Source organism: Corvus kubaryi, unplaced genomic scaffold (assembly GCF_017639235.1).
Source record: "Corvus kubaryi isolate FWS band 111438036 unplaced genomic scaffold, C.kubaryi_AGA036_p1.0 split3-37304, whole genome shotgun sequence".
Lineage (NCBI taxonomy): Eukaryota > Metazoa > Chordata > Aves > Passeriformes > Corvidae > Corvus > Corvus kubaryi.
Window position 1 is genome coordinate 2,834,444 of NW_024582087.1, and position 27,392 is coordinate 2,861,835.

General features: G+C 55.8%; 3 protein-coding genes across 19 annotated transcripts in view; 1 reads left to right on the top strand and 2 right to left on the bottom strand.

The window, feature by feature from the left end:
- The window catches only part of ZMYM4 (zinc finger MYM-type containing 4), a 39,491-nt gene extending 36,345 nt beyond the window's left edge, over positions 1-3,146 (top strand). For all 6 annotated transcript variants that reach the window (XM_042015491.1, XM_042015490.1, XM_042015492.1 and 3 more), the window contains one exon: positions 1,340-3,146. In XM_042015491.1, coding sequence (XP_041871425.1) covers positions 1,340-1,547 — 208 coding nt within the window. In that variant the 3' untranslated portion in view covers positions 1,548-3,146. The remainder of the gene's footprint in view (positions 1-1,339) is intronic.
- Positions 3,147-7,162: 4,016 nt separating this feature from the next.
- On the bottom strand, positions 7,163-19,489 carry LOC121658530 (interferon alpha-inducible protein 27-like protein 2A). 12 transcript variants are annotated; one of them, XM_042015570.1, is made up of 10 exons: positions 19,338-19,489; positions 18,580-18,745; positions 14,146-14,200; positions 11,527-11,570; positions 9,700-9,750; positions 9,376-9,504; positions 8,620-8,670; positions 8,257-8,307; positions 7,743-7,904; positions 7,163-7,498 (listed from the first exon to the last, which is right to left on the bottom strand). In XM_042015570.1, the coding sequence occupies exons 2-10, from the start codon at positions 18,719-18,721 to the stop codon at positions 7,371-7,373; spliced, it is 813 nt and encodes a 270-aa protein (XP_041871504.1). In that variant the 5' UTR covers positions 18,722-18,745; positions 19,338-19,489; the 3' UTR covers positions 7,163-7,370. The 12 variants fall into 12 exon arrangements, with proteins under 12 accessions (XP_041871504.1, XP_041871510.1, XP_041871513.1 ...); XM_042015576.1 differs by lacking the exons at positions 18,580-18,745; positions 19,338-19,489 and adding an exon at positions 14,461-14,532; XM_042015579.1 differs by lacking the exons at positions 18,580-18,745; positions 19,338-19,489 and adding an exon at positions 14,491-14,528.
- Positions 19,490-23,006: 3,517 nt separating this feature from the next.
- The window catches only part of KIAA0319L (KIAA0319 like), a 30,120-nt gene continuing 25,734 nt past the window's right edge, over positions 23,007-27,392 (bottom strand). The window contains exons 19-21 of the mRNA XM_042015503.1: positions 27,100-27,190; positions 26,656-26,747; positions 23,007-24,714 (exon numbers count right to left, since the gene is read on the bottom strand). Coding sequence (XP_041871437.1) covers positions 24,527-24,714; positions 26,656-26,747; positions 27,100-27,190 — 371 coding nt within the window. The 3' untranslated portion in view covers positions 23,007-24,526. The remainder of the gene's footprint in view (positions 24,715-26,655; positions 26,748-27,099; positions 27,191-27,392) is intronic.

Sequence of the window (27,392 nt, forward strand, 5' to 3'; positions counted from 1 at the left end):
AAATAAATAAATTCTTCGATATAAATGTAAACTAGAATGTTCATGGCATTCTCATCTCCCTTAATTCCCATACACCATCATTCTTGTGAGGAGATTATAACTAATACCCCAAGGAACATCATGTTCCTTGTGAAAGAGTGTAGGAGAAGTGTGAATTAGGTAAAACTCCTGATAGATTTTGCCTGCTAAGATGTGAGATTAACTTGTGTTTAGGAGTTAGAAAGGAGACTATAGCAAGGACAGAGATATAAATCATTTTTCTCTCCTGTTTCTATATAAACTTCAGTTAGATCCTTGAGCAGGTGGAAGATGATGTTCTTCTCTCTTCAAAGAAAATACACATGCTAAATGAAACAGCATCTCATTAGTGTCAGCTGAAACTCAGATAAATCACCCTCAGAAATGTACCCACTGAGCATACTACAAATATCCCATTACTGAGGCAGAGACAGGCATGCAGCTGTCCAGGCTCCTTCTCTCCCTCTTCTTACCTTCCTTGTCTTCACTGGCACGTCATTAGAAGCTTTTAGTTGTTCTAAAGGGCTGGGAAAGCATTTTCATGCTCCTCATCATATATCATGGCTGAGCCTCTGCAGTGGTGCAGGCAGCAGTACAAATTCCCTTTGCTGTTTTGATGTGACTATCCCAAAGCCAGGCAGGAGGGATCCTGGCTCTAGAGACTTTAGAACCCTACCAGAGCCTGGAAGCTGCCTTGGAGTCAGTCTTTCAAGCAGATGGGCTTAGCGTTGCAGCATGGCCAGGCAAGCTGGGATTTAGTTTTACTCGCTCTTGAATAGCACCTTAGAATCATTTAGGTTGAAAACTCCCTCTAATCAAATTCAGCTGTTCCCTCAGCACTGTCAAGGGCAGTACTAGCCTAAGTCCCCAAGTGCCACCTCCACATGGCTGTTAAATCCCTCCAGGGACAGGGACTCCACCACTGCCCTGAGCAGCTGTACCAGGGCTGGACAACCCTTTCAGTGAAGAAATTTTCACTAATATCCAGTCTAAGCCATGAGACCATTTCCACTTGTCCACATTATGCAGCAAGTCTGGAATCCCAGAACCAGTTTCATTCAGGGATTGCATGTCAAATGCATTTATCACTCCTACCGTTAACTGGATGACACTGAAAAAGAAGGTACTTTGATTTTCTTTGTTTCTTTATAAGCAACTTCTGCTGAGTGACCTGGAAACAACTGTTCCCTAAGAGGAAGGGGGAAGACAGTGTTGTCATCTCAATGTAACTTTGATTTCTTTGCCGATTCTTTCTTAAACTCTTGGTAAGATTGTAAGTGCAGGCCAGTGTTCCTAAACCTTGTTTTGTTTGCGTTGGCAGTTCTGAAAGCGTGAAGCAGAGGAGTGATGTGTTCTACCTGCAGCCCGAGCGCTCCTGTGTTCCCAACAGCCCCATGTGGTATTCCACATTGCCAATAGACCCAGGAACCTTGGACATCATGTTAACACGGATTCTTATGGTGAGGGAGGTACATGAAGAACTTGCCAAAGTCAAATCAGAGGACTCTGATATTGAGTTATCAGACTAACTGCAGTGGGGTATTTTCCTTTGAATACGCATCAGAAGCACCAAAATGTGAATACGTCCAGCCTTTGGAAAATGTGTATCAAGTAAGCCAAGATAATGTCACCTACAGGCAGATTTTGTACCACAGTGGATGTACAAACTGGAACTGGAAGGAAGCAAGCTGTGTAAGCTGCAAATCCCAACGTCCTGTGGCACCAGTCAATCCTCGGAACAAATCTAAGTGGAACTCACCTATTGGAGTGGTGCATAAATCCTTTATCTGTTTAGGATTTTTAAAAGTTGTGAGATATTTTTAAGGAAAATGGTTGTGTAAAATCTACCCTCACACTGTTGGGCATGGAGAGCTAGATTGTGGCTCAGGTGACTTCCCAGCCTGCTGGCTGGCAGCCCTTGCTGCCAAGGAACACGTGGAGATCCTCGAGCTCTTCCACAGGATACGAGAGAAAGGGGTGAGGTTTAGACAGACACCTTCTGTTATAAATACACCTACACATACACTTTTATAATTTTTTTTTTTTTTTTTTGAAAACTGGGATCAAATGTTAGCAAGGCAGGAGCCGCTGGCCATCCCAATGGACAACTCTGGCTGCTGTCAAGTGGTCACGCGAGGCCAGACGCCGGCTCCCGCTCGGGGCTCGCGGCAACTCTCGCCCTGTTGGAAGAGGTGCTGTAGGTCAAACTTCCGAGTGACCTTTCGGAGGCTGTCCAGGAGGGGATGTCCTGGGCTCTGTGCAGAATCCCTTCCCCAGCCCCGTAGCTCTGCAGTCTGTCCATATAACCCAGCAAATACTGTGGTGCACGGAAAGTTTATTTCCCTTAAGGCAGCTTTCCTTTCTCCTCTTTCCCTACTCCTATGGTTTTGATTATTTTGTAAGGCAATTCTAGAGAGGGCTTTGTCATTTCAAACAGAAATACACACACACTCTTTCCACCTTTGCAACGCGGGCAGTGTTGTACAAAGGATGCAGTATTACTTCTGACAGCAGAACTGTGGTAGAAAATGACCATGTGTGTTTTTATCCCGCCCCACCCAAAGAAATTTAGTCATAGTGTTGGAAATTGAAAGAGATTTTTTTTTAAGGCTTGGCTGTTACTGAGTCTTTTGGAAGAGAAAAGCTCCCATGTGGTGTTTAGAGGACAGGACATTATCAGATACTGTGTGTATCTCCATTTTCTCAAACTCTAGGTGTGTGTTTCTGATGACCAGTGGTCACAAATTCGTTGGAAACCCAAACTATTTTTAAAGAAGAGAATTGTATGGTTTTTATCTAGCTCTGGTCAGTTATCCATCTTCTGTAACAGGGATCTGATATTTGAGCTTGTCACTAAAATTTCAAGAGATGAAAATCAACAGCCTTGAATAATATTTCCTTTTTTTGTTTTCTTTTGTTTTGTTTGGTTGGGATTTTTGTTTTGTTTTGGTTTTTTTAATTATTTTTTTAGCAGTTACAAAAGTAATTTAACAAAAATAAAATCAGAAAGTAGTCTATTGACGTTGTGTACTCGGTAGTCCTGTCCCTGCCTGTAACAGATTTCACTGATGTATTTTTTAATACAGAAAATTATGTGAAAAGTAAAACCTGCCCCTGATTCTGTCTGACCAAAGCTCATCTGTGTCTGTCATTTCTGAGCAAAGGTTCTGCTTTCTTCATGGCCTGGCATTCCCAGGGGAGATGTTTTGGCCACTCCCTGGCACTCGGAGGCTCAGGGATGCTCCTTCAGGCTCAGTTCTTGCTCCATGAACACCAACCTGCCCCTCCCCATTGTTACACTGAATAGTGAAATTGCAGGCAGAGTGGTTTGGACTGGGAAGGTTCAGGGAAAACAAAATCATTCTGGAAAGATCAGTTTGTAGGGGATTGAAAAGGTCTGAGGTGTGTCTGCTGCACACAGGTGTGCCCAGAGCCTCAGTGTCCACAGCACAGGGGAGGCTCCAGGAATTCCTGTGTCTCCTGGGCAGCTGCTGGGGGTGCAGCACGCTGTCCTTGCCTGCTCCCTCCTTTCCTGATCCCCCCTGGGAATGAGCAAGGCAGCAGGAAGGGTAGGCTTTCCTAGGGTGGGGATGGTGTGAAAAACAATCCCACAGCTGAGCATTCCTTAATAGACATTAACAGAAATATTCCCGTAGAATAATGCAGGATGTTTGTACCTTATGAGAAACACTTCTCTTTCTCTGAACATCCTCACTGTTTCTTGTCTGGGAACACTTTCACTGAGGCCAATTTTTTGCAGGCACTTAGAACGAAAGACACTTGCCTTTCAGATTCTCTCAGCAAGGAAAGTGAAATCCCCTTAACTTTCACTGGCTGAAAGCGAAGTTGTTAAACATTGTGGAAACTCCTTTGACTTGGTGGATGTGATGTAATTATTACCAGTTCCATGGTAATAATTGACACAGTAAGTAGTTTTAGTTTCAATTTCACTTCTCCTTGGAGGCCCTTTGGCAATGGTGTGCTTTTCCCAGGGTCTGCCTGGGCTGTTTTTGCTTCGTGAGGGATTTCTTGTCAGCCCAGCTCAAGTTCACACTGACATACAAGAAGGATTATCTTGAAGGATTAAAATCTATTTGTAGATTATACACACAGGCTCAAAGTTCTGAACACAAACTTGTTTGTAATCAACATTTCCGACTCAGTTGCTGAGCACACAACCAAGGTTTATTGAGATGTTCTTTTAAAGAAAAATCGTGCTGTATCCTGCTAAATCACAGAGACAACTGGGCTGGAAAAGACCTTTGAGATCATCAAATCCACACTGATACCTAACACCAGCTTGTCAACCAGACCATGGCACTGAGTGCCTCATCCAGTCTTTCCTTATACTGTAGTCTCAGAGTGGACAGAGAAGCAATAAAGATGGCTATGAGAAAGAAAAATAGAAAACTTTCTGCTACCAGGGTGCCAGCAGGTCCCAGTGCAGGAGGTGTGCTCGGTGCAAACCTGCTGCTCCATGCTGGCTTCAGTTCACTAAAGAAGGGAACTGGGGGCAAGTTGAAAGCCACAGAATTAGGTGCAAAAGTAAGTTAAATTACCTTGGGAATTATTCTGCTAACTACTGCTAAAAAAAACACCCCAGGATTTCTCTGGAATAGTTTCCAACTCCTCAGAGACTTAAAACAGCAGCAAAGTCCCTCATCACGTGTCCCCAGGTGGGCTGCTGGTTCAGTGCCAGGGCTCACAGAGGTGACTCAGAGGAATGTGCAATAAAGTCATTGGTTTTTTTGGTAACAATCTCAGTAACTCCCCAGTCCCTCGAGCAGTAGCTTCACTGTTGCCTTAACAACCAAAGAACCCAGAACAAATGCTCGTGCATCGAATGCTTACCGTGCTCGCAACCACCTGGCATGGCTGGAGCTTTGCTCTCCTCAGCACAACAGGTTCCTCCTCATTCTTCCTTGACCTGTCATCCATTTTGAACATTCCAGAGGCAAAACTAAGATTTGCTGTCTTCATTAAAGAGCTGCTCCCTGGCAGTACTTTCCCTGTAGCATCATCAGCCTTGTAAGATTATAAGTAAGAAATAAGTTTTGAGCAGTTGAGTTCCTGTGCATTAACTGTTGGGGGTTTTTTTGTGCCTGTGTACAAGCACCGAAAGCGTGTAAAAATCACAGATCATTGCTGAGGAGAAAGTCTAGAAAGGGTTTGGGGAGCACTGAAATGGGTGTGTTGTGCCTCTCAGAGCTGCAGGTCTTGTTTCATGTTGCCAGAGCTTCTCACCTGCAGCAGGTGATGTAACAGAGGAGTCCCCACAGGATCCTCTCCTTTGCCTTACAGGGCTCAGCTGCTCCAGGGAAATCCCTTTGGTCCAGCGCCACGGCTGCAGAGTTGGGCAGGTAGGACTGACTGCTTTTGCATCTTCCCTGGGAGGAAACAGCTGGCTTGGAAACGATGGGGGGGGTCAGATGGTTCTGCACAATATTACTGTGTTTGTTTTGAAGTTGACCCCAGCCCTTTTTTAGGTGGATTTTTTTTAACTAAGGAAGAAATCACTCATTTAGTCTGACCACTGGCACAAACTTCTTCCAGCAGCAGAACTGTAGGAACTTGCCTTTTTGTCTTCAGTTCCCCCACCACAATCCCAAGAAGCATTCCAGAAGTTTTCTGTTGTGTTGTGCTTGCTGAGGGAACAATTTCGGACATGCTAGGAAGAGCAAGTGGCAGAAGAGCTGTTGCAAGGTGCTGGGAAGGTGCTTTGGGCAGGCAGGTAATTGATGGTACATGGCAAAACACTAATATAAATATTAAGTCCCTAAGATTCATGGTTTCATATTCAAAACATCTCACTGAGGGGGTCCTTGATGCTCAACCACTGGCACTGGTGCTGGCTCTGCTCCAGGGAGTGTTGCACAGTTGCAGAATGGTTTTAAAAGTCATAAAGGCTCAAAGCAAAAAAGGGCAGCTTGGATTCCTCTAGCCACAGAACTGAAATGTCTGCTGGACATCACATTCCCTAAGCTGACGGATTTTCAGCAGAGATTCAGCTTTTATTAAAGAAACAAGAGCTGGGATACCTAACTTTCACCTGCCAGGTGGGAGAAGAGAATTTATGACAATGAAACAGTGAAGTTGGACAGAGCTTTGCACCCCAAATCTGAAAATGCCATGGTTTTAATCTTGGCAGATCCAAGTGGATGTGGCAGCACAAGCCACACACCCCAGCTTGGTTGTCTTGATTATTAGTCAGCCTTTGGCTATGTCAACAAAGGGGCTTGGGCCTTCGAGTCCTGGGTCCTTTATCCTCTCTTCTGCATATTTATGACCCAAACAGCCAGGGCAATTTGAAAAGGTCTTTTTGACCTGCTGGGAGCCAGGCTGCAGCTTTGGAGAGAAGGGTGAGGATGATGGCACCTGATCTTTCTCCCCAGCTAAGCCACTGACTCATCCCCCAGCCCCAGCACACATTTCCCGTCACTCCTGTTGGATCGATGACACCTCATGTCTTGTCCCTTCCAATCTGTACCTCGGTTGTACCCTCCGTAAATTGGCCAGACTTTCCTACCTCGTTAGGGCATTATGAGGCAGAATTCCATAGGATGCTTTGCAGTGCCGTGATGAAAGGTGCTATATAACTGCAAAGTGTTACTTCAGAAGATGTAACTAGGTCACCAGTGCATCATAACCTATATTAAGCAGACATTTTCTTATATGAGAATTTATAGAGCTCAATGTATGGTATTAATAAGTGAATTATTGAGACCCTCAAAATAGTTTTTGTTTCAATCGTATCTGTATTCTGGAAAAGTGATTAAAAACCTTTAACCTTAATAAAAGAGTGCATCCTCCTTTCCTGTATGATGTTGGAATCTAAGTTTAAGAGCAGAATCTCAGAGATTTCAAACAGGGAGGGCTCATTTGTTTTTAAGCCGCTGTTAAAATTGCAGCTGATCACCTGCACAGCAACACCTGGTGGTTCCCACGTGGTGATCCCACTCACACCCGGTTTTGTTCCTCTGGCGTGGGCAGTAACTACGCACCTTCCCCCAGCCGAGTGCAGGGGAGCTGGTGGCACCCGTCAGCGAGCGGGTCAGTCCTGGGGACTGAACATCCCCTGTGCTCTGTCACCCTCTAATGCCACCATCACCCAAGAGCAGCAGCGACACACAAACACCAACTCTGCTGCAGGCAAAGCACCTTTATTGGCTTCAGGGCACTCGTTGCTCAGGAGAATCCAAAGCTTTTAAAAGGAGAGGCAAGGCTCTGAGGTGTCAGTGGGGGTTTCCCAGCACCTGCCATCATGCATGGCAAGGCCTTAGGATCAGGCACCTGCTTGGCTTCTCTTGGGTTCCTCATTTGGAGTTGTCTTCTCCTCATGTTTGTCACACGAGTTACTTTTTCTTGGGTTTGCCTCTTGGAGGTTTCTTCCACCTGGACAGCCAGGCACCGGTTGCTCCACCAACTGTGCCCAGGGCAGACGTCAGCCCAATTTTGGCACCAATAGAGAAACCTGCAGCTCCTGCAAAGACAGATCAGGGTGTGAAGTCCCAGGAGCATCGAGGCTGCCTGCTGAGGGACCGAGCACTGGGCACAGACAGCCAAGGACTCCTGGGCAGGGAGAACCTGGAGAGTTTGGAGCCATTCACACCAGTGAGGACTTAAGGGGCTGGTTTGGCTCTAGAGCAAGCCCAGGGTACAACCCTGTGTTCCCTCCCATGGAGATGGAGCCAGGGCAGCCCAGCTCCCCCGCCCTCCCCACTCACCGATCGACTGCAGCACAGCCACGGTGCTGCCGGCGGCCACTCCACCGCCGTTGGCGATGGCAGCTGCCGACATCATCTTGGCAGCAATGGAGCCAGCGGCGATGCCAGCTCCTGTGAACCCCAGTGCGCCGATGAACACCGGGATGCCAACCAGTGCCACGGCTGCAGGGAGGACAGAGCAGCGTTAGGGTGCTCTCTGTGACCCACTCCTCCCCCCGCCACCAGCACCAGAACCGATGTCTCCAAAAGGACCCAGGGACCAGAGTGGACAGTGAGGGCTGGGGGTGCAGGGATGGGGACACCCCATGGTCGGCAGGAGAGGAACGGTGTGCAGTGTGTGCAGGCAGAATTCCAGGCAGCAGCCAGTGCTGCCCCTTCTCCACCCTGCCTGCACCCCAGTTCTCCCCAGCCCTCAAGAGTACTCGTAGCCTCAGCCCAGCCCAGTCCTCAGGACCACAGGGGCTGGGACCGGGCAGTGAACCTGAGCGCTGCCCATCCAGTGCCAGACCCTCACCTGCTCCCACTGTGGCTCCAATGGCAGCTCCAATGACTTTCCGTTTCTTCCCTGAAAAGGAAAATGGCAGAAGGGCAGGAAGGACAGGAGCATGGACAGTAAAGCTCCCCTGAGCAGTGCTGAGCACCCTGTGCCAGGCAGAGCAGGACACCCCATGGTCGGCAGGAGAGGAACGGTGTGCAGTGTGTGCAGGCAGAATTCCAAGCAGCAGCCAGTGCTGCCCCTCCTCCACCCTGCCTGCACCCCAGTTCTCCCCAGCCCTCAAGAGTACTCGCAGCCCCAGCCCAGCCCAGTCCTCAGGACCACAGGGGCTGGGACCGGGCAGTGAACCCGAGCGCTGCCCATCCAGTGCCAGACCCTCACCTGCTCCCGCTGTGGCTCCAATGGCAGCTCCAATGACTTTCCGTTTCTTCCCTGAAAAGGAAAATGGCAGAAGGGCAGGAAGGACAGGAGCATGGACAGTAAAGCTCCCCTGAGCAGTGCTGAGCACCCTGTGCCAGGCAGAGCAGGCTCCCAGTGCCAGCAGCAGCTCCTCCAGCCTCCCCCTGCCTTCATCTGCCCCCAGCCCCTGAAGATCCCTGGGAAAAGGCCACTGGTGGGGTGGGTCCCACTGCCCCCCCCAGGCTGGGAGGAAAAGGGAGAAGGGGCACACCCTGGGGTGCCCACCCACCCTGCCCACCACACCCACCAACCTGGAACAGCACAGCATATGTCAGCCGTCTGTCACCTGCCACCAGCACAAGATTAATCAAACACAGGCCAACTCACCCTCTGCCTTGCCAGCTCCTCCCTGTATAGGGGAGAGGTAGCAGGGCTGGAAACACTGCCTGCTGCCATCCCTTCCTGGAGCACGGCAAATCCCAAGGCACTTGGCGGGTACCGGGGCCCCGGCCCCAACTGCACACCCACCACCCCTACAGCCCCATCTGCAATGCACTTGTGCTTTCAGGGCACCCATTGTTCCAGCACATCCCCAGCTCTTAAGAGGGTGGCCAAGCTGTGTCCAGGGATGGTGACTGCACCACTGCCCCCCCCCAGGCAGACGATTCCAGTGCCCAATCACTCTTTCAGTGAAGAATATTTTCCTGATGTCTAACCTAAACTTCCCCTGGACTTTACCTGGACCAGCCTCATCCTTGGGTTCATCACCAGGAGTTGTCTCCTCCCCAGATTCTTCATCTGAAATTGTCTCCTTCTTGGGTTCCTCATCCGGAGTTGGCTTCTTCTTGGACATCTTGGCAGAGACTGCTGCACTGAGTGACAGCAGGATAGATGTCAGCCCAATTTTGGCACCAAGAGAGAAACCTGTAGCTCCAGGCCAGTGCTGCCCCTCCCTCACGGCAGCACCCTGAGTCTCCCCGGCCCCAGAACTCGCAGCCCCCAGCTGGCCCGGTCCCTGACGGGACTGGGACCAGGCAGTGAACCCAAGTGCTGGAGATTTACCTTCTTGGGCAGCAGCTCCAGTGGCAGCTCCTTTGCTTCTGTGTCTCACACCTAAGAGAGAAAAAGGCAGGAGGGCAGGAGGGAGAAGAGGAAGAAGAAAAGGAAAACGAAGAGGAAAGGGACAGGGAAGGTGGAAAAGGAAAGGGAGCAGCGCTGCCCGTGCTGCTCACCTGCCCGCACCGTCGCTCACCTGCCCGCACCGTCGCTCACCTGCCCGCAGTGCCCGTGGACTGGAACGGGTCCGGTGCCCGCCCCGGGGCTGCCCCGCCCCAGCCACGCCCGGCGCGTCCCGCCCGGGCAGGAGGCAGAGGGCTGAGCTTTGTTTGGGGGGTCAGATACAGCAAGGGGCGCACGGGACAGAGGTGGGGGTCCCAGCCGGGGTACCGGGGGGTCCAGAGTGCAGGGCCACGGCAGACAACTGCGAGGGTCCCGGCGTGGATCTGCGGGGTCACGGCACGGCAGCCAAACCAGAGCCCAGAGCCTTGGTGGCTGTCGCGGCTAACCCCAGCCAGCCCCAAGCACCTCGCAGCCCCTCGCTTACCCCCCCCCCACACCTCCATCGGGACCAGGGAGAGAACGGAAGGGTAAAAGCCAGAAAACGCGTGGGCTGAAATAAACAGCTTAATAGGGAAAGCAAAAGCCGTGCACGCAAGCAAAGCAAACCCAGGAATTCATTCCCTGCTTCCCGTGGGCAGGCAGGTCCTCAGCACCTCCAGGAGAGCAGGACCCCTTCACATGGAGCAGAGAAACACCATCAATTCCAAATGTCCCCTCCTTCCGCCTTCGTCCATCCATTTATGTCACATGCTCTGGGATACCCCATTGGTCACTTGGGGTCACCTGTCCCTGCCAGGTCTCCTCCCAGCCTCCCACACACTCCCAAATCCCTCCCCAGCACGGCCGTATGAGGGGCAGGAAAGGCCTTGGCTCTGGGCAAGCTCAGCACTAACAAAACACCTCTGTGTCATCAACCCCGTGTTCGGCACAAACCCAAAACACAGCCCCAGAGCAGCCCCTGGGAGGAACATTAACTCTGCCCCAGCCCGAAGCACCGCAATGGCCAACAGGACAGACCCTCAGGAGTCCTGAGGAAGAGGAAGAAAAATCAACCCGGGTCCCCCCCAGCAGGCCTGGCCTAAGCATACGGCTCCCCATCCCCCCTAGCCATGGGGAGCACCTCAAGGAGGAGCAGATCCCCCAGACCTCACCTCCCTGCTGCCATCGGGGGGCCCCACACACCGGGCAGCGCAGGCAGTGCGGCCACACCGGGCACCCCTGGGCCTGGACCCTGCCCCCATGGCCACCCCAGGCCCTGGACATGCTGCTGGCACTGCCCGGGGAGGCCAGAGTGCTGGGGAAATACTGTTCTGCCTTGTTTACTAACACTGCTGCATAATGCATTTCTTTGAGGTAATTAAATAGAGAAAATACAGGAACTGAAACTCAACTGAGTGTGGGGTGAGCCCTGAGGACACACATGGGGCACAGTACGGGACACACAGCACTTGTCAACCCAGTCTGTCACCTGTCAGCAGCACAAGGTGAATCAAACATAGTTTATAACAAAACCATCCTGCATGGGGGCCAGTGGCCCTGGTGAATCCCAAAACCAGGCAGGGGCTGTGGGGAGCACAGCGACCAGAGTGGGGAGCAAGGCCTGGGAGGTGCAGGGACGTGGACACCCCAGGGCCGGCAGGAGAGGAACGGTGTGCAGGGCTGCAGCAGTGCAGGCAGAATTCCAGGCGGCGAGCGGCCAGTGCTGCCCCTTCCCTCTCAGCAGCTCCCAAAGTGACCCCGAGCGCTGCTCAGCCCGTGCCAGACGCTCACCTGCAATTGTAGCTCCAATGACGATTCCAAGGCCGAGTACAAAGTTGAATGCAATGACAAGTGAAAACCAACTTATGAAGGAAAATGACAGAAGGGCCGGAGTGCGGGCACTAAAGCTCCTCCCGGCTGGAGCCCAGCGCGCTGTGCCGGGCAGGGCAGGGGCCCGGCGGCAGCAGCAGCTCTCCCAGCCCCACCCTCCTTCAGCCCTACCGGGACTAGAGGGGAGGAGGGGCAAACCCCAGGGTCGCCGTGTCCCCCCAGGCAGTGCCACTGCAGGGCCCGTGCCCCCCACGCCACGAGCCCCCCAACTTACCCATGGCAGCCTGGCCGCGAGCGAGAACCGCGCAGGGTCCTCGTTGAGCCTGGTCCTGCCGGGAAAGAGAACAAAACTTTCTTCCGTGGGCAGTGGGTGAGGCCGGCAGGGCTTTGCCGCCCTGCACGAACGCCCCCAGCCACCCCTGTCCCCTCCAGGAGCCCCCGGCCACCCCACGAAAGCAGAGACCCCTCAGCCCCCGCCCAGGCTCCTGCCCGGCCCAGGGCTCGGTGCTGCTCCGCCGGTGCAGCGAGGTGAGCAGCCCCCCGTTATCGTCCCCCCCTCAGGGAAAGGGCGCTGTCCCCACGCGGGAGCGCAGCACCCCACGCACCAACCCGTGCTGTGGGTACTGAGGGGCCAAGTGCTGCTGGAAAGACAATGACAGGAAATCCCCTGATAACGGACTTACGGAAAATGTCTAAAACCGCTCGCTGAGTTTCACTTTCATTCTCAATGTTTACTCTTGATGTTGTGGTCTCTGCTCGAGCGGGCCCTGAGGATCCCAGACACGGCTCCCAGGACCCAAGACAAGTCCCCAGCCCAGCAGCAGTGGTGGGGCAGAGCGTGTCTGGCTGGACCAGCACCCCTGTCCCACCCCAAATCAAACTGAGTGGGTGTCCTGAGGCCAGACGCTGCAGAGATGCACCCACTTAAGCCCTGGCGCTCTGCCGGCCCTGCAGTGCCGTGTGATGCTGCCGGGAGGATTTGCTGTAGCACTGCCGGTGTCCCAGGCTCTGGCAGGGCTGTCAGGGCTCAGTGGGAGCCAGCCCCTCGCTGTGCAGGGGAGCGGCAGCAAGGCTGGAAACGCTGCCTGCTGCAATCCCTTCCTGGAGCACGGCAAATCCCCCGGTGCTGGGAAGGTACCTCAGCCACAACACACACCAAGCACCACCACACACGCACGTGTGCAACACACTTTTATTAAAGCTTTCAAGGAATTTATTGCTCAAGGAAATCCAAATCTTTTAAAGGCACAGCTAGGGGTCTGCGGGGACTTTCCAGAGCCTGCCATGGGAAGATAGACTGCTTGGAAAGAAGAAAAACTGCTTGGCTTTTGGGTTGGTGACCTAGAGTTCTTCCTTTGGAGAGCATGGCATCGGCTGCTGCTCGCAGGGCAGAGTCAGGCCTTTTGTTTTCACCCTGCAAAGACAAACGTTTGATGTCCCAGAAGCATCGAAGCTGCCTTCTAAGGGACAACCACGAGGCAGGCACAGCCAAGGGCTTCTCCTGGGCAGGGAGAGGCAAGGGTCTCCCTGGACTGTGCCAGGGAGTTTACCTGCAGCAAGTTCTGCTCCTGAGCAAATCCAACCCTCTCCGCTGTTCCTTTCTGTCTCTGGCCACTGCTGCCAGTGGACACAAGTGTTGTTCTTGCCACAGAGCAGTCACCTTCCTGCATGGCCCCTGAGGCCCTCAGCCTTGACCCCTACCCCAGCAGGTCCTGACTCTTCCCACCACATTGGGGATTGATCCCTTCCCCACATTTAGGGGAGATTTGGACCAGTGAGGAGTTAAAGAACTGGTTTGGCCTTAGAGCAAGCCCAGGGTACAACCCCGTATTCCCACCCAGCACAGCCCAGCTCCCCTGCCCTCCCCACTCACCAACTGTGAGAGCGAAGGCAAAAGCCACGCTCTTGGTAATCCCCACTGCACCGATGGACACCGGCATACCACCTGCCACGGCTGCAGGGAGGACAGAGCAGCGTTAGGGTGCTCTCTGTGACCCACTTCTCCCCCTGCCACCAGCACCAGAACCAGCCTCCCCAAAAGGAACCAGGGACCAGAGTGGACAGTGAGGGCTGGGGGTGCAGGGATGGGGACACCCCAGGGCCGGCAGGAGAGGAACGGTGTGCAGGGCTGCAGCAGTGCAGGCAGAATTCCAGGCGGCGAGCGGCCAGTGCTGCCCCTTCCCTCTCAGCAGCTCCCAAAGTGACCCCGAGCGCTGCTCAGCCCGTGCCAGACGCTCACCTATGAGTGTCATTCCAACGACCATTCCAAGGAAGAGTGCGATGCCGATTCCATCCCAACCTAAGAAGGAAAATGACAGAAGGGCCGGAGTGCGGGCACTAAAGCTCCTCCCTGCTGGAGCCCAGCGCGCTGTGCCGGGCAGGGCAGGGGCCCGGCGGCAGCAGCAGCTCTCCCAGCCCCACCCTCCTTCAGCCCTGCAGACGCCCGGGAACGGCACCGGCCCCGCTGCCGCCACGGCCCGGAGGAGCGAGCAGAAATAGCAAAAGCACAGAGTCCCCGCGTCCCTCGTGCTGTCCCCTTGCAGGGCCCGTGCCCCCCACGCCACGAGCCCCCCAACTTACCCATGGCAGCCTGGCCGCGAGCGAGAACCGCGCAGGGTCCTCGGTGAGCCTGGTCCTGCCGGGAAAGAGAACAAAACTTTCTTCCGTGGGCAGTGGGTGAGGCCGGCAGGGCTTTGCCGCCCTGCACGAACGCCCCCAGCCACCCCTGTCCCCTCCAGGAGCCCCCGGCCACCCCACGAAAGCAGAGACCCCTCAGCCCCCGCCCAGGCTCCTGCCCGGCCCAGGGCTCGGTGCTGCTCCGCCGGTGCAGCGAGGTGAGCAGCCCCCCGTTATCGTCCCCCCCTCAGCGAAAGGCCGCTGTCCCCAAACACCCACCGCGGGAGCGCAGCACCTCACGCCACCAACCCGTGCTGTGTCTTAAGGTCCGGAAAGATCGAGGCAGGGCGCGTCGGGACAGTTAATTTTCGAGTTTCACTTTCTCATTAACTCTTTATGTTGCTGTCTCTGCTGGAGCGGGGCTGGAGCTCCCGCGTTTTCGGGGGTCGGACCCTGGGGGTGTCCCCGCAGGGAGCCCTTTCTCCCCGACCGCCTCGGACGGGAGCTGCGGGGGCTGCGGAGCAAGGACGCGCCGGGCTGGTGGCTCCTCACGCCTGTGCCAGGGCTCCCGTGGCTTCACGGGGCGTTTCCCGACTGCTGAAACGCCGCGGTTTTGACGACGACCTCGGGCAAGTTTGGAAATCGTAGCTGAAGCCGCTCCGCCTGCCTCCTCTCCACCGGGCAGCCTCAAAAACCCCACCAAAGCCCCACTCTGCACCCCCCCTCCGCCGCCTCTCCCCCTTTCTCCCGCTCCCTGCACCCACTGTTCACCCCGAGCCCGCTCAGGGCAGGACGGCGGCAGCGCCCTGGGCCGCGGCGGTGAGGTGCAGCGGGTGCCGTAGCTCATGCGCCGCTGCAGCTGGTTGAAGGGGACCAAATCCAGTTGCAAATTGATCTGGTTCCTTTTTACCAGCCCCAGGGACGCATCGTCTCTCCGGAGGCGCCGTCTGGACCGTGCTGGTGATGGAGGCTCCCGGCGTGGGGGTCCCAGCCCAAAAATACATACTTCTTAACATTCCATAAGGCCGGCCGGCTCCGTATGGGCATATGAAGAAGTATGTAGGGTTGGGAGGGAGAGGCGGGCGGCGTGGGGCTGGGGGCGTGGGGCACGGAGCTGACCCTCTCCCGGCCGTGTCCTCCAGCTCCAGTGAGATCCTGGAAGGAGCTGTGGTGAAACCCAAGACCGGGCAGGGGCTGTGGGGAGCATCTCCTACCCAACCCCAGTCCCGTCTTCGGCCTCTGCCTGGCGCAGTGCAGGTGGAGGCACTGCCCATTTGGCCCCCTGTGCCCGCAGCCACCCCGGAGAACGGAGATCCCGGTGTTTGGAGGACAAGACAGAGCCGTGGCCAGCCTGTGTGCCCTGGACCCAGAAGTCCCTAGGCGGCTGGAGGGTGCTCAGGCTGGGATTTGGGTGGTGGCTGCCGTGTGTGGGTGATGGGAAGCTCCAGGATGCAGCCGAAGCTCAGCTGTTTGGGCTGTGGGGGCACCTGGGGAGCTGCATCTGCGAGGAGATGGGGGCAGAGCCAAGGGCCGAGTCCCGTGAGCCCACAGGGCCAGCACAGATGGATGGCAGAGGTGGGCACCTGTGCTTGGAGCCCCTTCCACAGGGGGAATCCCCCTCGGCCCGGGCTCTTGGCTTGGCAGGAGACCCCCCTGCTGCTCCTGCTGCTGCTGCTGCTGCTGCTGCTGCTGCTGCACTGGGTCAGGATGCACCAACTCGCTCTCCTGCCACCCTGCCACCCCCAGGACATTCCACACCCCAAATCCCCCTGTCTGTGTGCCTGAGCAGTGGTTCCCGGTCAATGCAGCTGGGCCAGCTCGGGGGGCACCAATCTCCCACCCCCGCCATGCCCCTGCTCACCTCGTTTGCAGGCCCAGGAGAAGGACACAGGGCTCTGGGCCCTTCCCAACCCCTCCCCACGCAGCAGCTGTGGACAGGGAAGGCTGGAGATGCCTTTGCCCACGGGAGGGTGGTTCAGCTGAGAGCTCTGGGCTTCAGACCCCAATGGGGCTGCAGGGGGCTCCCCGGCCCCAGCACAGCTTGGCCATGGCAGGGTGACAGAGGGGATGAGTGTCACCACAACCCAAATATGCCTTGACCCCAGTGACCTTCCCACCCCTAAATCTGCAGCTGGAGTGGGACAATGGCAGGTACAGGGAGTGTCCCTGGGTTCCCAGGGCTGCTCCTTCCCGGACAGGGGAGTGAGGGGTGTGTGGGGGGCCTGGCCGTGGGCAAGAGGGACGTGGGGCAGGCTGGACATGGGGTGGCCGTGACTCAGCGCCAGGAGCCGTGGCCACACGCGCTGCAGCTTCCTGCAAGGAGCCACTGGGCGCCAAGTACAGCCTCACGTCACCGGCCCTGCTTGCAGCACCCACAGGCAGCAGAGTCGCTGCTCGGTTGGCCCCTGAGACACCAAAGCTTTCCATGGGGCACAGCATGGCACAGCCATGGTCCCCCGAGCGTGCTCTGCCAGCACCCCAGGAGCTCCTGCATGGGTGGTCCCGATGATCTGGCCCTGAGGATCCCAGACACGGCTCCCAGGACCCAAGACAAGTCCCCAGCCCAGCAGCAGTGGTGGGGCAGAGCGTGTCTGGCTGGACCAGCACCCCTGTCCCACCCCAAATCAAACTGAGTGGGTGTCCTGAGGCCAGACGCTGCAGAGATGCACCCACTTAAGCCCTGGCGCTCTGCCGGCCCTGCAGTGCCGTGTGATGCTGCCGGGAGGATTTGCTGTAGCACTGCCGGTGTCCCAGGCTCTGGCAGGGCTGTCAGGGTTCAGTGGGAGCCAAAAGCTCATGGCTGCACCCATCCTGAAACCACAAAGCCAGGGCACAGCATCAGGGCTCTCACATTGCAGCCGAGTTCATCTCCAGTCACCTCGGCTGACCTTGGACAGCCTCCCAGGACTGGGTGTTAGAGATACCCCAGCCCCAGGGGCCCATCCAGCCCCATCCCATGGCATGGTTCCCACAGCTCTCAGCCGGGCTCTCCCAGTGACCTTGGAGGGCTGCACCCAGCTCCACGCGATGCTCCCTGCATCCGGGGCACCTCGTGTCCCCCAACTCCAGCCCAGGCCACCCCTGCCTCCTCCCACCACCCCTCCTTGCCCCTGCCGTGTTCCACAGACCGGCTCTACCCCACCGCCCTCTCTGTGCCCAGATATTCCCAGTCATCACCACCAACCCCTCTGCAGCCCTGGGCGTGCCCCCACCACTGCAGGCATCTCTGAGTCCTCCCCAGCCCCAGCGCTGCCTTTGGCAGCTGCAGACCCCGAGCCGAAACCCACCAGGGAGCTGTGGCCCGGGGCAGCCCCTCTTCCACGAATTCTCCGTGCCCGCAGATCGGCTATGAGTCCCCGGCCAGGGCAGCCCCCCGTGTTCTCCGCCTGCCCCGAGAGCAGCTCCCTGCCCGAGCAGGGTCGTTTGTGGGGACCAGGGGCAGGCGACTTTGCAGGAGGAGGCGGAGGAGTCGGGGGGCTGCCGGGGCCGGCCGTAGTGGCACCCACAGGCACCCAACAACCCCAGCCTGGCTATAAAAGGAAGAGCCCTTTTTTTCCCGGCTCCGCCAGCGCCGCGTCCCCGGCCGAGCTCTGCAGCCGCTGCCCCGCAGGGGCCTTTCCAAGTTTTCCCATCCAGCTCTGCCCCCCCAGCCGGCTTCCCCCGGCTCATCCATCCCCGACAAACCCAATGCAGCAGCTGCCGAGTGGCTTATAAAATACCAAGAGGCCCAGCAAGGAGGAGGGAGGTGGGTGCAAGGGGAGCGCTGGCACACGATGCCTGGGGGAGCCCCCCGGCTCCCGTTCTGCCGCCCCTTCGCCCGCGGCATTGCCCGTGTCTGGGCTGTGGGCGCATTGCCCTGGTGCACCCGGCCATGGTGATCAGCACTTCCCTCCGTGCAAGTCCAAAATGCGATGCCGAGGTGCCCAGGAGTTGGGTTTCCCTTCCCACCCCATCCCACAGGCATGGGGTGTCCTCACTTTGCGTGGCCGAGGGCACCTCGGCTCCCTGGAGAGGGGGTGACCGGCCCCGGTGCAGGGGGACACCCGCAGGCAGAAGGGCCGGGTGCTGCCCGCAGAGCCGGGCACTCACCCCCCAGGGCCCCCCTGCCGCCGGGACCTGCGGGGGGGCCCCATTGCCCCCCCAGACACACAGAGAGTTGCTGCTGCTCCCCACTCCTCCGTCTCCACCCGGGCTGGCCCCCAGCAGGGGGGGCTGCGGTGACCCCCACCCCAGGGTGTCCCCTCCCTGCCCACGCCGAGCCGGAGCCCGGCAGCAGCAGCATCCCCGGCCCCGGCGGGCTCAGCACCGGCCGGGCTCGCTGAAGGTTAAACGTGGGCGGCGGGGAAAGCCCCGCTGCCCCCCGCAGATCCCGCACCTCCCGCCCGCAAGGCCACTCACGGTCCTGGAGGTGACACCGGCCGCAGCAGGCTGGGCTGGCGGCAGCGAGCTGCGCTGACACCCGGCACGAGCACGCTGCTTCCCCGCTCGCCTTGACTTTGCCACAGGACTCCTCCGGCTCGTCCGCAGGAGCTTGCAGCATCCTCCGGTTCAGCGGGAGAAGTTCCTCGCCAGGGAGGGAGGGAGGAGGGAGGGATTTAAGGCAGACCCTGGGATGCAACATCTCCGGGTGCAGTTGAAGACCCCTCGCTCTCTGGGCACCCCGAAGCTCCTTCCTCGCTCGCCCCATCCCGGGCTCGGTGTCCCGGCACATGTGCCCAATTCTGGGGATGCTGCGTGGGTGATCTCTGCTGAGAAACCCTCTCCCTCCCGGACCGAGGCAGCCAGGGCTGCCACCAGCACGCAGACGGCCGGCCAGCTCTGCCACCTGCCCCACGTCCCCCTGGTGCCCGGCGGGGGTCTCAGAGCCATGTCCTGGGGGGAGCTGGCACACACCGCCGGGCCCAGCAGCAGCCCAAGGCAGCTCGAGGGCAAAGCAGAGCTCGTGGAGTGTACAAAAGGGTAAAACCTGTCAACGCTTCAACCGCAGGAGATCCCCATGTCCAGGGGGACCCCGTGGGGATGGGAATCCCTGGGTTGCCCCAGGCCACCCGGTTGGGGTGTCCCCAACACCCACGGGGCAGTTGTTTCAGCATCCCCAGCCGCCAAGTCCGGGGGTACAGGGCTGCTCTGCCCGCCCGGAGCCCCGCCGGTCCTACCTGCAGAGAGCTGGCGGGGCGTGGGGGACCCCCTACCCGGGGCAGGATGCTGGGAGACACCTTAGCGTGGTTCCCAAAGGGAAAAGCCAGGACCAGCAGCGTGGCATCCCTCCCGCGGCGGTCCCGGCGGCTCCCTGCCTGCCACGACACCCTCCCCACCCCGGGTGCTCTCTGTTTGCCTGCTATTTTTGGCAGCCTCCTAAGAGCTCCTCTCAGGCTATTAATAATGAGAGTGAGAAATTCGTTTGGCCTCTCCTATATAAGGAAAGGTAGAGGCTCAGAGGCAGCTAAATATACTGGCGCGTGCGGGAGCGAGCGGGGAGCCTTTGGCACCGCATGTGGAAAAGAGATTGTTTGAACAATGGAAAGACGGACTCACTCGGTGCATGGGGCCCTGTGTGGACCGACGGACGGACGGAGGGATGGACGGAGGGTGACGGTGCCCGCGGGCCTCCACCGAAGCACCCGCATTGCCCCCGATGCCCCTCGGGGCTCTGCCTCAGCAGGAGGAGCGGCGGGAGAGGGGAGGCAGGAGCAGGGATGCTCCGCAAACTCCTGTCCCGAGCCAGCCACGCTCACCCCAAAATGCCTGTAACAACCCGGACCGGGCCAGCAGCGACCCGGGAAGTGACGCTGGGTCTGCGCCGGGTCAGGAGGGTCGTGCGGGGTGCTGGTGGCGGGGAGCAGGTGGGCTGTGGTGGCGTGACCAGTTCCCAGTGGGACATGGCCAGCACAGGGTCAGTCCTCCAGCTGAGCCCCCTGCAAGTCCCGGCCTCTCTCAGAGCAGCGACCAACGCTCCTGCCCGGCTCTGGAACAGCCCCAGGGGCAGCTCCCGCAGCCGGGGGCACTGCAGGGTGCCAGCGGTGCCCAGCTCGCCTGCAGCGCGCCCACACCCTCGGCGCAGGGATGTTTCAATGAGCACATCGCCACTGTAACTCTGTCCCCCCGTGGCTACGGGGGACCCGGGCGAGGTGCGGGAGCTCCTGTCAGTGCCGAGGACAAGGGAGAGCCCGGCTGGAAGAAGGAAAGCAGCAGCAATCCAGGGAATCCTAATGACAGGAAGGCGCTGGGGAGCAGCGCCAAATCCACACGGTCGGAGCAAGGACAGCACATGCAGCAGAATGAGTACAAAGAGAGGAAAAACCGTGCTCCCCTGGCTCCAGGAAGAGCCTTTTGTTTTTTTAACTCCTCCTAGTCCCGGGTGCTGCTTAGGGAGGCACAAGTGGTGTAGCTGCGACTCCAACCCCGATCTCCCCGGCTCCGTCACGGTCCGACAGGCGCCTGGTCTTGGCCTCGGCCGCGATGCCCGCGGCCAAATCCCTGCACCCGCTTCCCCCAGGGACCGCGGGGCTTCCCCAGGCTGCCGAACCACCAAAACACCGCGACAGCCGGGTGGGCAGAGTCCTCGAGCTGCTGCCTTGGCCACTGTCACAGCTGCCTCAGTTTCTTGCGAGCCTGGAGCTGCTCTGAGGCTCCAGCCCAGGCCCTGATCCCCCCCGGGGATGTGACACAGACCAAAAGTTGCTGGAGGCAGGAGCAGCTCTTTGCCTTCAGGGCAGTGAGAAGCCCCCATCTCCTCTTCCGGTGCTGCCCCGGGGCTGGTGCAAGTTCTCCCCACCCACCAAGCCGAGCCCGCAGCTGGGGAGCTCAGGAGATTCGGCTTCCTCTGTCCTTAGGTGACATTGAAGGAAGTGAACTCAAAGGGCTCTAGCAAGTTCTCCCCACCCGTCACTGTTCATGGACAGAAGGGCAGCTCTGAAGGTGAATCTCCTCCCTTCTCTGAAAAATCTGTGTCCCAAAGTGCCATCGGGTCCCTCCTGGCTGCCGTGGTGCTAAAGTGTGTTCTCTACACAACCAGCCCCAGCAAGAGCTCCGTGGCCACATCTCCTTCAAGGACTCCACTAATTAATACACGTTCTGCTGCTGCACGAGGAGGTGCTGCTATCCAAGTGTGGGGCAGCTCGAGCCCTGACACTGCTGCTATTTTGCTTTTCTGTGAAATCAAGTCTTTGGTGAGAACTGTCCCACAGCTGAGACTGGAGAAAGAAGCAATTGGGCAGCAACAAAACATCTTCCCTGTTTATTCGAAAGAAACATTTTGTTTTTAAAAAAATAGCTTTTAGTCTTGACCCAAGTAACACTGGAATTCATCAAACATCATTAACCAAAGTGCAGACAGGTTGAGCAGCCCCAGCTACGCAGCAGGATGAGGAAAAGAGTCAAGAGCAAACTATTTCAAAAGTAGAATTTGCCTCAAACATCTTCACCAGCACTTGAATATGTTAAAGAAAACAAAACTGAGTGAAGGTGCTGGTTCATCTGACAGATGTCTCAGCCTTTAACTTCCACACGTGGGCAACTTGTAGCCAGTGCCTCTAATTGTGAAATCATAAAGCATAGCAATGCAGAAACCTTCCTGAGCAAGGTCACACTCAAGGCGCTCGGGTAACAAACCAGCAGTGAAATTAGTGACCCTGGGGGAGGAGGAGAGTGGGCAAAGGGATTCCAAAATCCCAGGGATGCTCTGTGCACGCACCTGGCGAGGGCTGTGCTCCTGGGGCACTACAGCAGACAGTCCACTCTGCTCCTATGTCGGGCCAGAAGTTCCCACCTTCAGCCTTGAGGGTGTCCTCGCTTCCATCAGCCTCACACGTCCTTGTGCCCCCCAAAGCTGGGGTGCAGAGCTGTCTGTCCCCATTCCTGAAGGCTTGGTGGCACTGAGGGTTAACATGTGGAGGGGGAAGAGGCTTCACAGCCAGGGAATACTAATGGGAGCTAGGAATCTAACGGGAGCTTGTGCTGTGCTGTCACAAACCTGCACTCAGTGATAGCAAGGGACTATGAGCCACGGGGCACGGGGGGAAGGCCACAGCCCTCCCCAAAGCCTAGCCTTGGGTTGGGGTGCAGCCCCTCAATACAGCACCCCCACTCGAAGGGCTGTGACCCCACAGTGAAACACAGGGATGAAAGAAACAACTGCAGCTGAATGAAGGTGTTGGAGGTAACAGCTGCATGGATTTCAATTCCCTCTCCCGTAATAATCAGCCAGGCTTGCTGGAAAGCCCACCCTGTGGCTGCTGAGAGGGGCACTGACCAATGCCCAATGGCTGAGCCCCCATCTGCTGCTGGGGGCCCTCCCTGGGATGCGCAGGAGCAAGGGGTTCAAAAAGCACACGCCCCAAGGACCAGAATCAGGGAGAGCCCCACAGCTCCCCTCTCCCAGCATGAAGTACTCCCAGGTGCAGCCTCAGGACCACACCCGGTCAATCTCTGCAGCTCCAAACCCTCCTATTCCCAGAGTTTGTTCACTTACATCCAAATGAAGGGACATGCAGAGGGTGGTGTCACCCAAGAGTTAAGTGTGCGGCCATGGGACAGCCAGCGCTGGGCTGTGCCCTCTGAGGAGCATCCTGGGGTCAGCCCTCCCCGTGTGTGGTCCTGGGCGGGTTTGGAGGGAAGAAGCCATGGGGAGAGCGGGTGCAGGAGCCTCCAGGAATGGGAAGCCTGAGCCAAGCCCCTGCTCTGTGCCAGACAGCCCAGGCAGAGGGTGGCCCGTGCTGTGACGCCAGCAAATGCCGTGGCCTCAGCACTGGGAGAGCTGCAGGCTCCAGTGCTGGGCCTGAGGAACAGCTGATTGCCCAAAAAATAAACTCAGCAGCAGCCAGGACTACATTCAGTGAGGGAATGTCCCCTCACTTTCAATAGTGTTTAATCTTCATCTAGCTCAACACAAATCAGTAGTGCAGCAATATAAATACAACTGAGGAACTTAAAGCCTTTTGGCTTTCATAGCTCAAAAAGAAGAAAAAAAAAGCCAATGAAACAAGTTTCCAGTTTTTAAATTAAACACAAAGAAAGGCAATGAACTGCCCACCCATCCCCAGAGGAGCAGTGGCATCCTTCATGCCAGCACGAGGCTGAATTCTGCCCAAGGACAGGGTGCAACTCACACAGCAGCACAGTGAGATAAGGGAGTGGGAATCGGAAAGGACCCCTGTGCCTGCCCTTGGGCTCAGGCAGCAGGGACAGTGACATGCTGTGCCACGTGCTGCTGGCACTGCCCATTGCCCTCGGGTACCCAGAGTTCCCTTTTCCACCACGTGTGCTCCTCACACTGCAATAGGAGCACACAGGGCTCTGCAGCCACAACAGCACAAGGCCAGTGAGCAGCCAGCCCGAGGGAGCAGCCAGCTGGGGACTGCAGAGACCGATCCCCATCGCCTGGGATGTGCAAATTTTAAGGGGAAAAAAACCCAAACCAAAAAACCACAGTACATAGTGTTCCATAACTGAGATGTGGTTAACGTCCAGCCTCACGGACGGCCTGGTGACCAACAGAAGGTGCTGGGGCCACAGAACATGTCACAGCTTTGGAATGAAGCCAGACGTTGGACACAGGTACCAAAGGTGGGTGTGTGTCCCCAGCTCTGGTACCCAGCAGGACTTTGCTGCAGGAGGGGGTCTCCCAGCCTGGGCAGTAACCAGAGGTCAGCTTTTCACATGTGAACAGGCACCAAGTCCCCAACACTCCCCATGAGAGCGGCCTGACAGTGATTTAGAACAGCCACAAACCCCTCTCCTACCTGCAAACTGGGGGAGTGTGATCAGAGTGTTTACATTCCCCCTCCTCTACACTCCAACAGCAGCCAAGTGCATGTGAAAGGACAAGTCTACATTAAAATAGTGCTTAAACCATTAGGGAAGGTGGGAGTAAAGGAGAAGTTGTTGGACAGCACAAGTAGCCTGTGGTAGGCTACAGGAGCCTGAAGGGAGCTCAGAGCACAGCTCAAGGACTTGACCTTCCTTCTCCGAGGAGCGCCAAGGCAAGTGAGCTGGCAGTCCACAGGTGTTCCCTCCACTGCAGTCTGAGGTGGCTTAGGAGGGTCCTGCACATTCACAGTTGCTCCAAGTGGTTCTGTCCTGCCCTCTCCAGATGCCAGCTCTGTCCTTTTCCGACTCTTCTCCCAGGGTTCACAGTTGCCTTCTCCTCCCTTTGATTTCCCTTGAAGTTCAAATTCAAGTACAACCAGTTCTAACCAAATGGAAAGAAACCCACAAAACCAAAGTTATTTTCTGTGAAACTAGTTAGCAGCGTTGTCCGAGTCAAAGTGGCCTCCAAAGGCCCTGGTATGACAGGGATGGGAGTGGCCTTCCCTGCTGAGCTCCAGTCAAGGCTGCCTGAGGGGAGCTATAGGATTTCCTCCCTCTGGTTCTTGGCTTTGAGTGTCACTTGTCCGTTGCGCAAGGAGCCGTTCTGGCTGCGGAGCAGTTTCCCTTTTTCCCGGTCAGGCCACGTGAAGATGGCTTCATCACTGTCCAGCTCGGACTCCGAGTGCATCAGGCTCGTGTTGAGGACCTGGGCTTTCTGCCTGCCACCTTGAAGGAGAAACATTCCCAGGTTAGAAATGCTTTTAACACCAATGAACCACCTCACCTTACTCCATCCCCTCTAAGTCTCCTTTTCTGATCACGTCTAAGAGGCAGCAGAATCTGACTTTCCTCTGTGAATGTTTCTTATTCCCTCTGATGCTGAAGCTAAAGTGATCCTGTCTCAGACACTCTGGCATGTCAGAGGTCACCACAACACTCCAAGACAGCACAAAGCACAACAAGCAGGCAGGAAGGCAATGATGTGACCAGAAGGGGCTGTGAGTACGTGTGGGAGCTGTGTCTCCCTGACCTTGCTCGGGGCATTGCCTAGAAAACGCTCCGAGGGCTCACAACCGGAGCAAGAGAGTATGCAGGTGTGTAAGGGAAGATCTCCGCCATCTCACTACCCTCTCTGCTGCTCCTGCCTGCAAGGGGAGAGAGATAAATTAGCAGGATGAATTTAGATTAATGCACAAGGACAGGAGAGAGACATTTACTGATATTGTCAGCAGAGGAAATATTTAAATTTAGCTTTTCCTTAATGGAGAAATGCATTTCCTCTGTTAGCAGAAAGCTCCCTGGACATAGCTAGCAGAGAAAAAAGCCTTTAGTCAGCAGCCAGCCTTGGAAGCAGCAAGATGAGTTTAGTTACCAGAGAGCAAATGGTGAGGCACATTTAGTACATCTATTGCACAGTGGGCTCGGAGGTGACAGATGGTCAGACTAAAGAAGAGTTGGGTGCTGAGGGAGGGAAACACACCCGGGTTTCCTTCAAGGGTATCCGTGTTTGAGCAGTTGGGACAGCCTGCTCCTTAGAGGAACAGCTGATCAGTCTGTCACTGCAATGCCCTCCATGCTGCTCTTGGGCACTGCTCACTTTGCTGGAACACCATTAAATGGGATAACACTGGGATGAGCAGTTATTTTCCGCTAGCAAACAAGGATCAGGGGCTCTTTTCCACACACAGTTAGCACATCCCCTTCTCTGAACAAAACCAGAACACACTCTGATATGAAACACACACTTCAGCAGCTGTAGAGCTCCCTGGCACTCAGCAGAGTTGTATTTGGCACATCCTTTCCAACATTTCCCTCTTTTCCTGGTCAGTCAGCAGGTGACCACAGCTTGGTTCAGGTATCAGATAAAAACATTCCAGCCTGAAATAACTCCCTGATCTTCACAAAGCACCTGACAAGAACTCTCAGGACGGCAATGCAGGCAGGAAAATCCTGGCTAAGAACACTGAAGACAAATCCTGCCTTTCTGGAATGGGCCAATGGACTTGTAGCCACATGGAGCACTGAGGAATCCATGGATCTCCCTCCTAAATGCACCTGCTTACTGGAAAACTAGAGGATGAGGTAAATGTGAAATTTTCACAGCCTGATGCTCACAAGAGCAAGAATAAGTAAGTTGATGAACCAGTTGTTTGTGGTGGGTGAGTAGCAGAGCAGAAATAAACCTCCATCTCTCCAGTACACAAATACTTTCAGGTTATTTTTAGGTGTCCATTGGTTTAGTGTAATGTTTAGTGCCACTGAATTACTGCTTTGCTGTAGAGAATGACAAAAGAATTGCATATTGGCAAGAAAGGAACTACCAGAACCCAGGGGAAAACTTTAGAGCAGGAGAAGTTACAGTCAAGACCCAATTTTGGGCTTCCTGGGTCAGGCTGTTCTGCACAGCTTGAGGCATCCACTTCCTATTTCTGTGATACCAAGTGGAATCATCAGGACTGGGCCAGTTTCAGCCCCAATTTCCAAATCTAAGACTTAGATGACTTCACTAAATACCCCATATACAGATCTGAGACAAGCTCTTAGATCTTCTGAGACCCCTCTGTCAGCCCCTACATGACATTTGTTTCACTGGGATTTCAAGTCCACAGAGGAAGAGTCCTCTGTCAGCACTCTGGAAGTGCTGAGCTCTTCCCTCTCATGTTTTACCTGCTTTGGGATTTGGTTTTAACTCCAGGCTTTCTTGATCCGTTGCATCCAAAATCTTGTATTTGCTTTTTCTTTTGGATTTTCCTTTCCGTCTAAAGGGGAAGAAAAGGAATTAAGAGACAGTCCATTTCCAAAAGAGCCAGAAGAAAACTCTGATCTTCAAAGCTAAAGCACTTGCTATTTAGTATTATGTTCATGTTACAAAGTGAAACATTAAAATGTTGCTAAATTGCACATTTATAGATTAATCCAAATTTTGCTTCTTAACATAACCCAGAGTTCCGTGACTTCAACATTTCACTTGAAACACTTAAGCGAGAAAACCCAGCATCCCAGGGCTCAGCAGACGACCTGCTGGGATGATGGGTTTGAATCTTTAACCTCCTACTGCAGATACTTGGCTGTGAAGCCTGGATACAGTGGGGGTTGTGGTCTCAGTCCCACCTCTTGCAGCAGCAGATCACCATCCATGACAAGAATCCGAGGGCAACCACGATGACGAAAGATGCAATGATCACATACAGCACACTCCACTCTGCAAGCAAAACCCCAGAGATAACACGTTTTGGCACCTCATACAGGTGACAGTGCACATTTTAGGGGACTGTTCTTGGGAAAGAAAAGGCAAGGCCTGGCCTTTTGCAGAATTAGGGCTGGCATTCCCCACTGGCAGCACCACCAGATCCCCTTGGGAAGCTCGAGATCCAGTGTGTGGATTCACTGGGCAGTTTTCACTG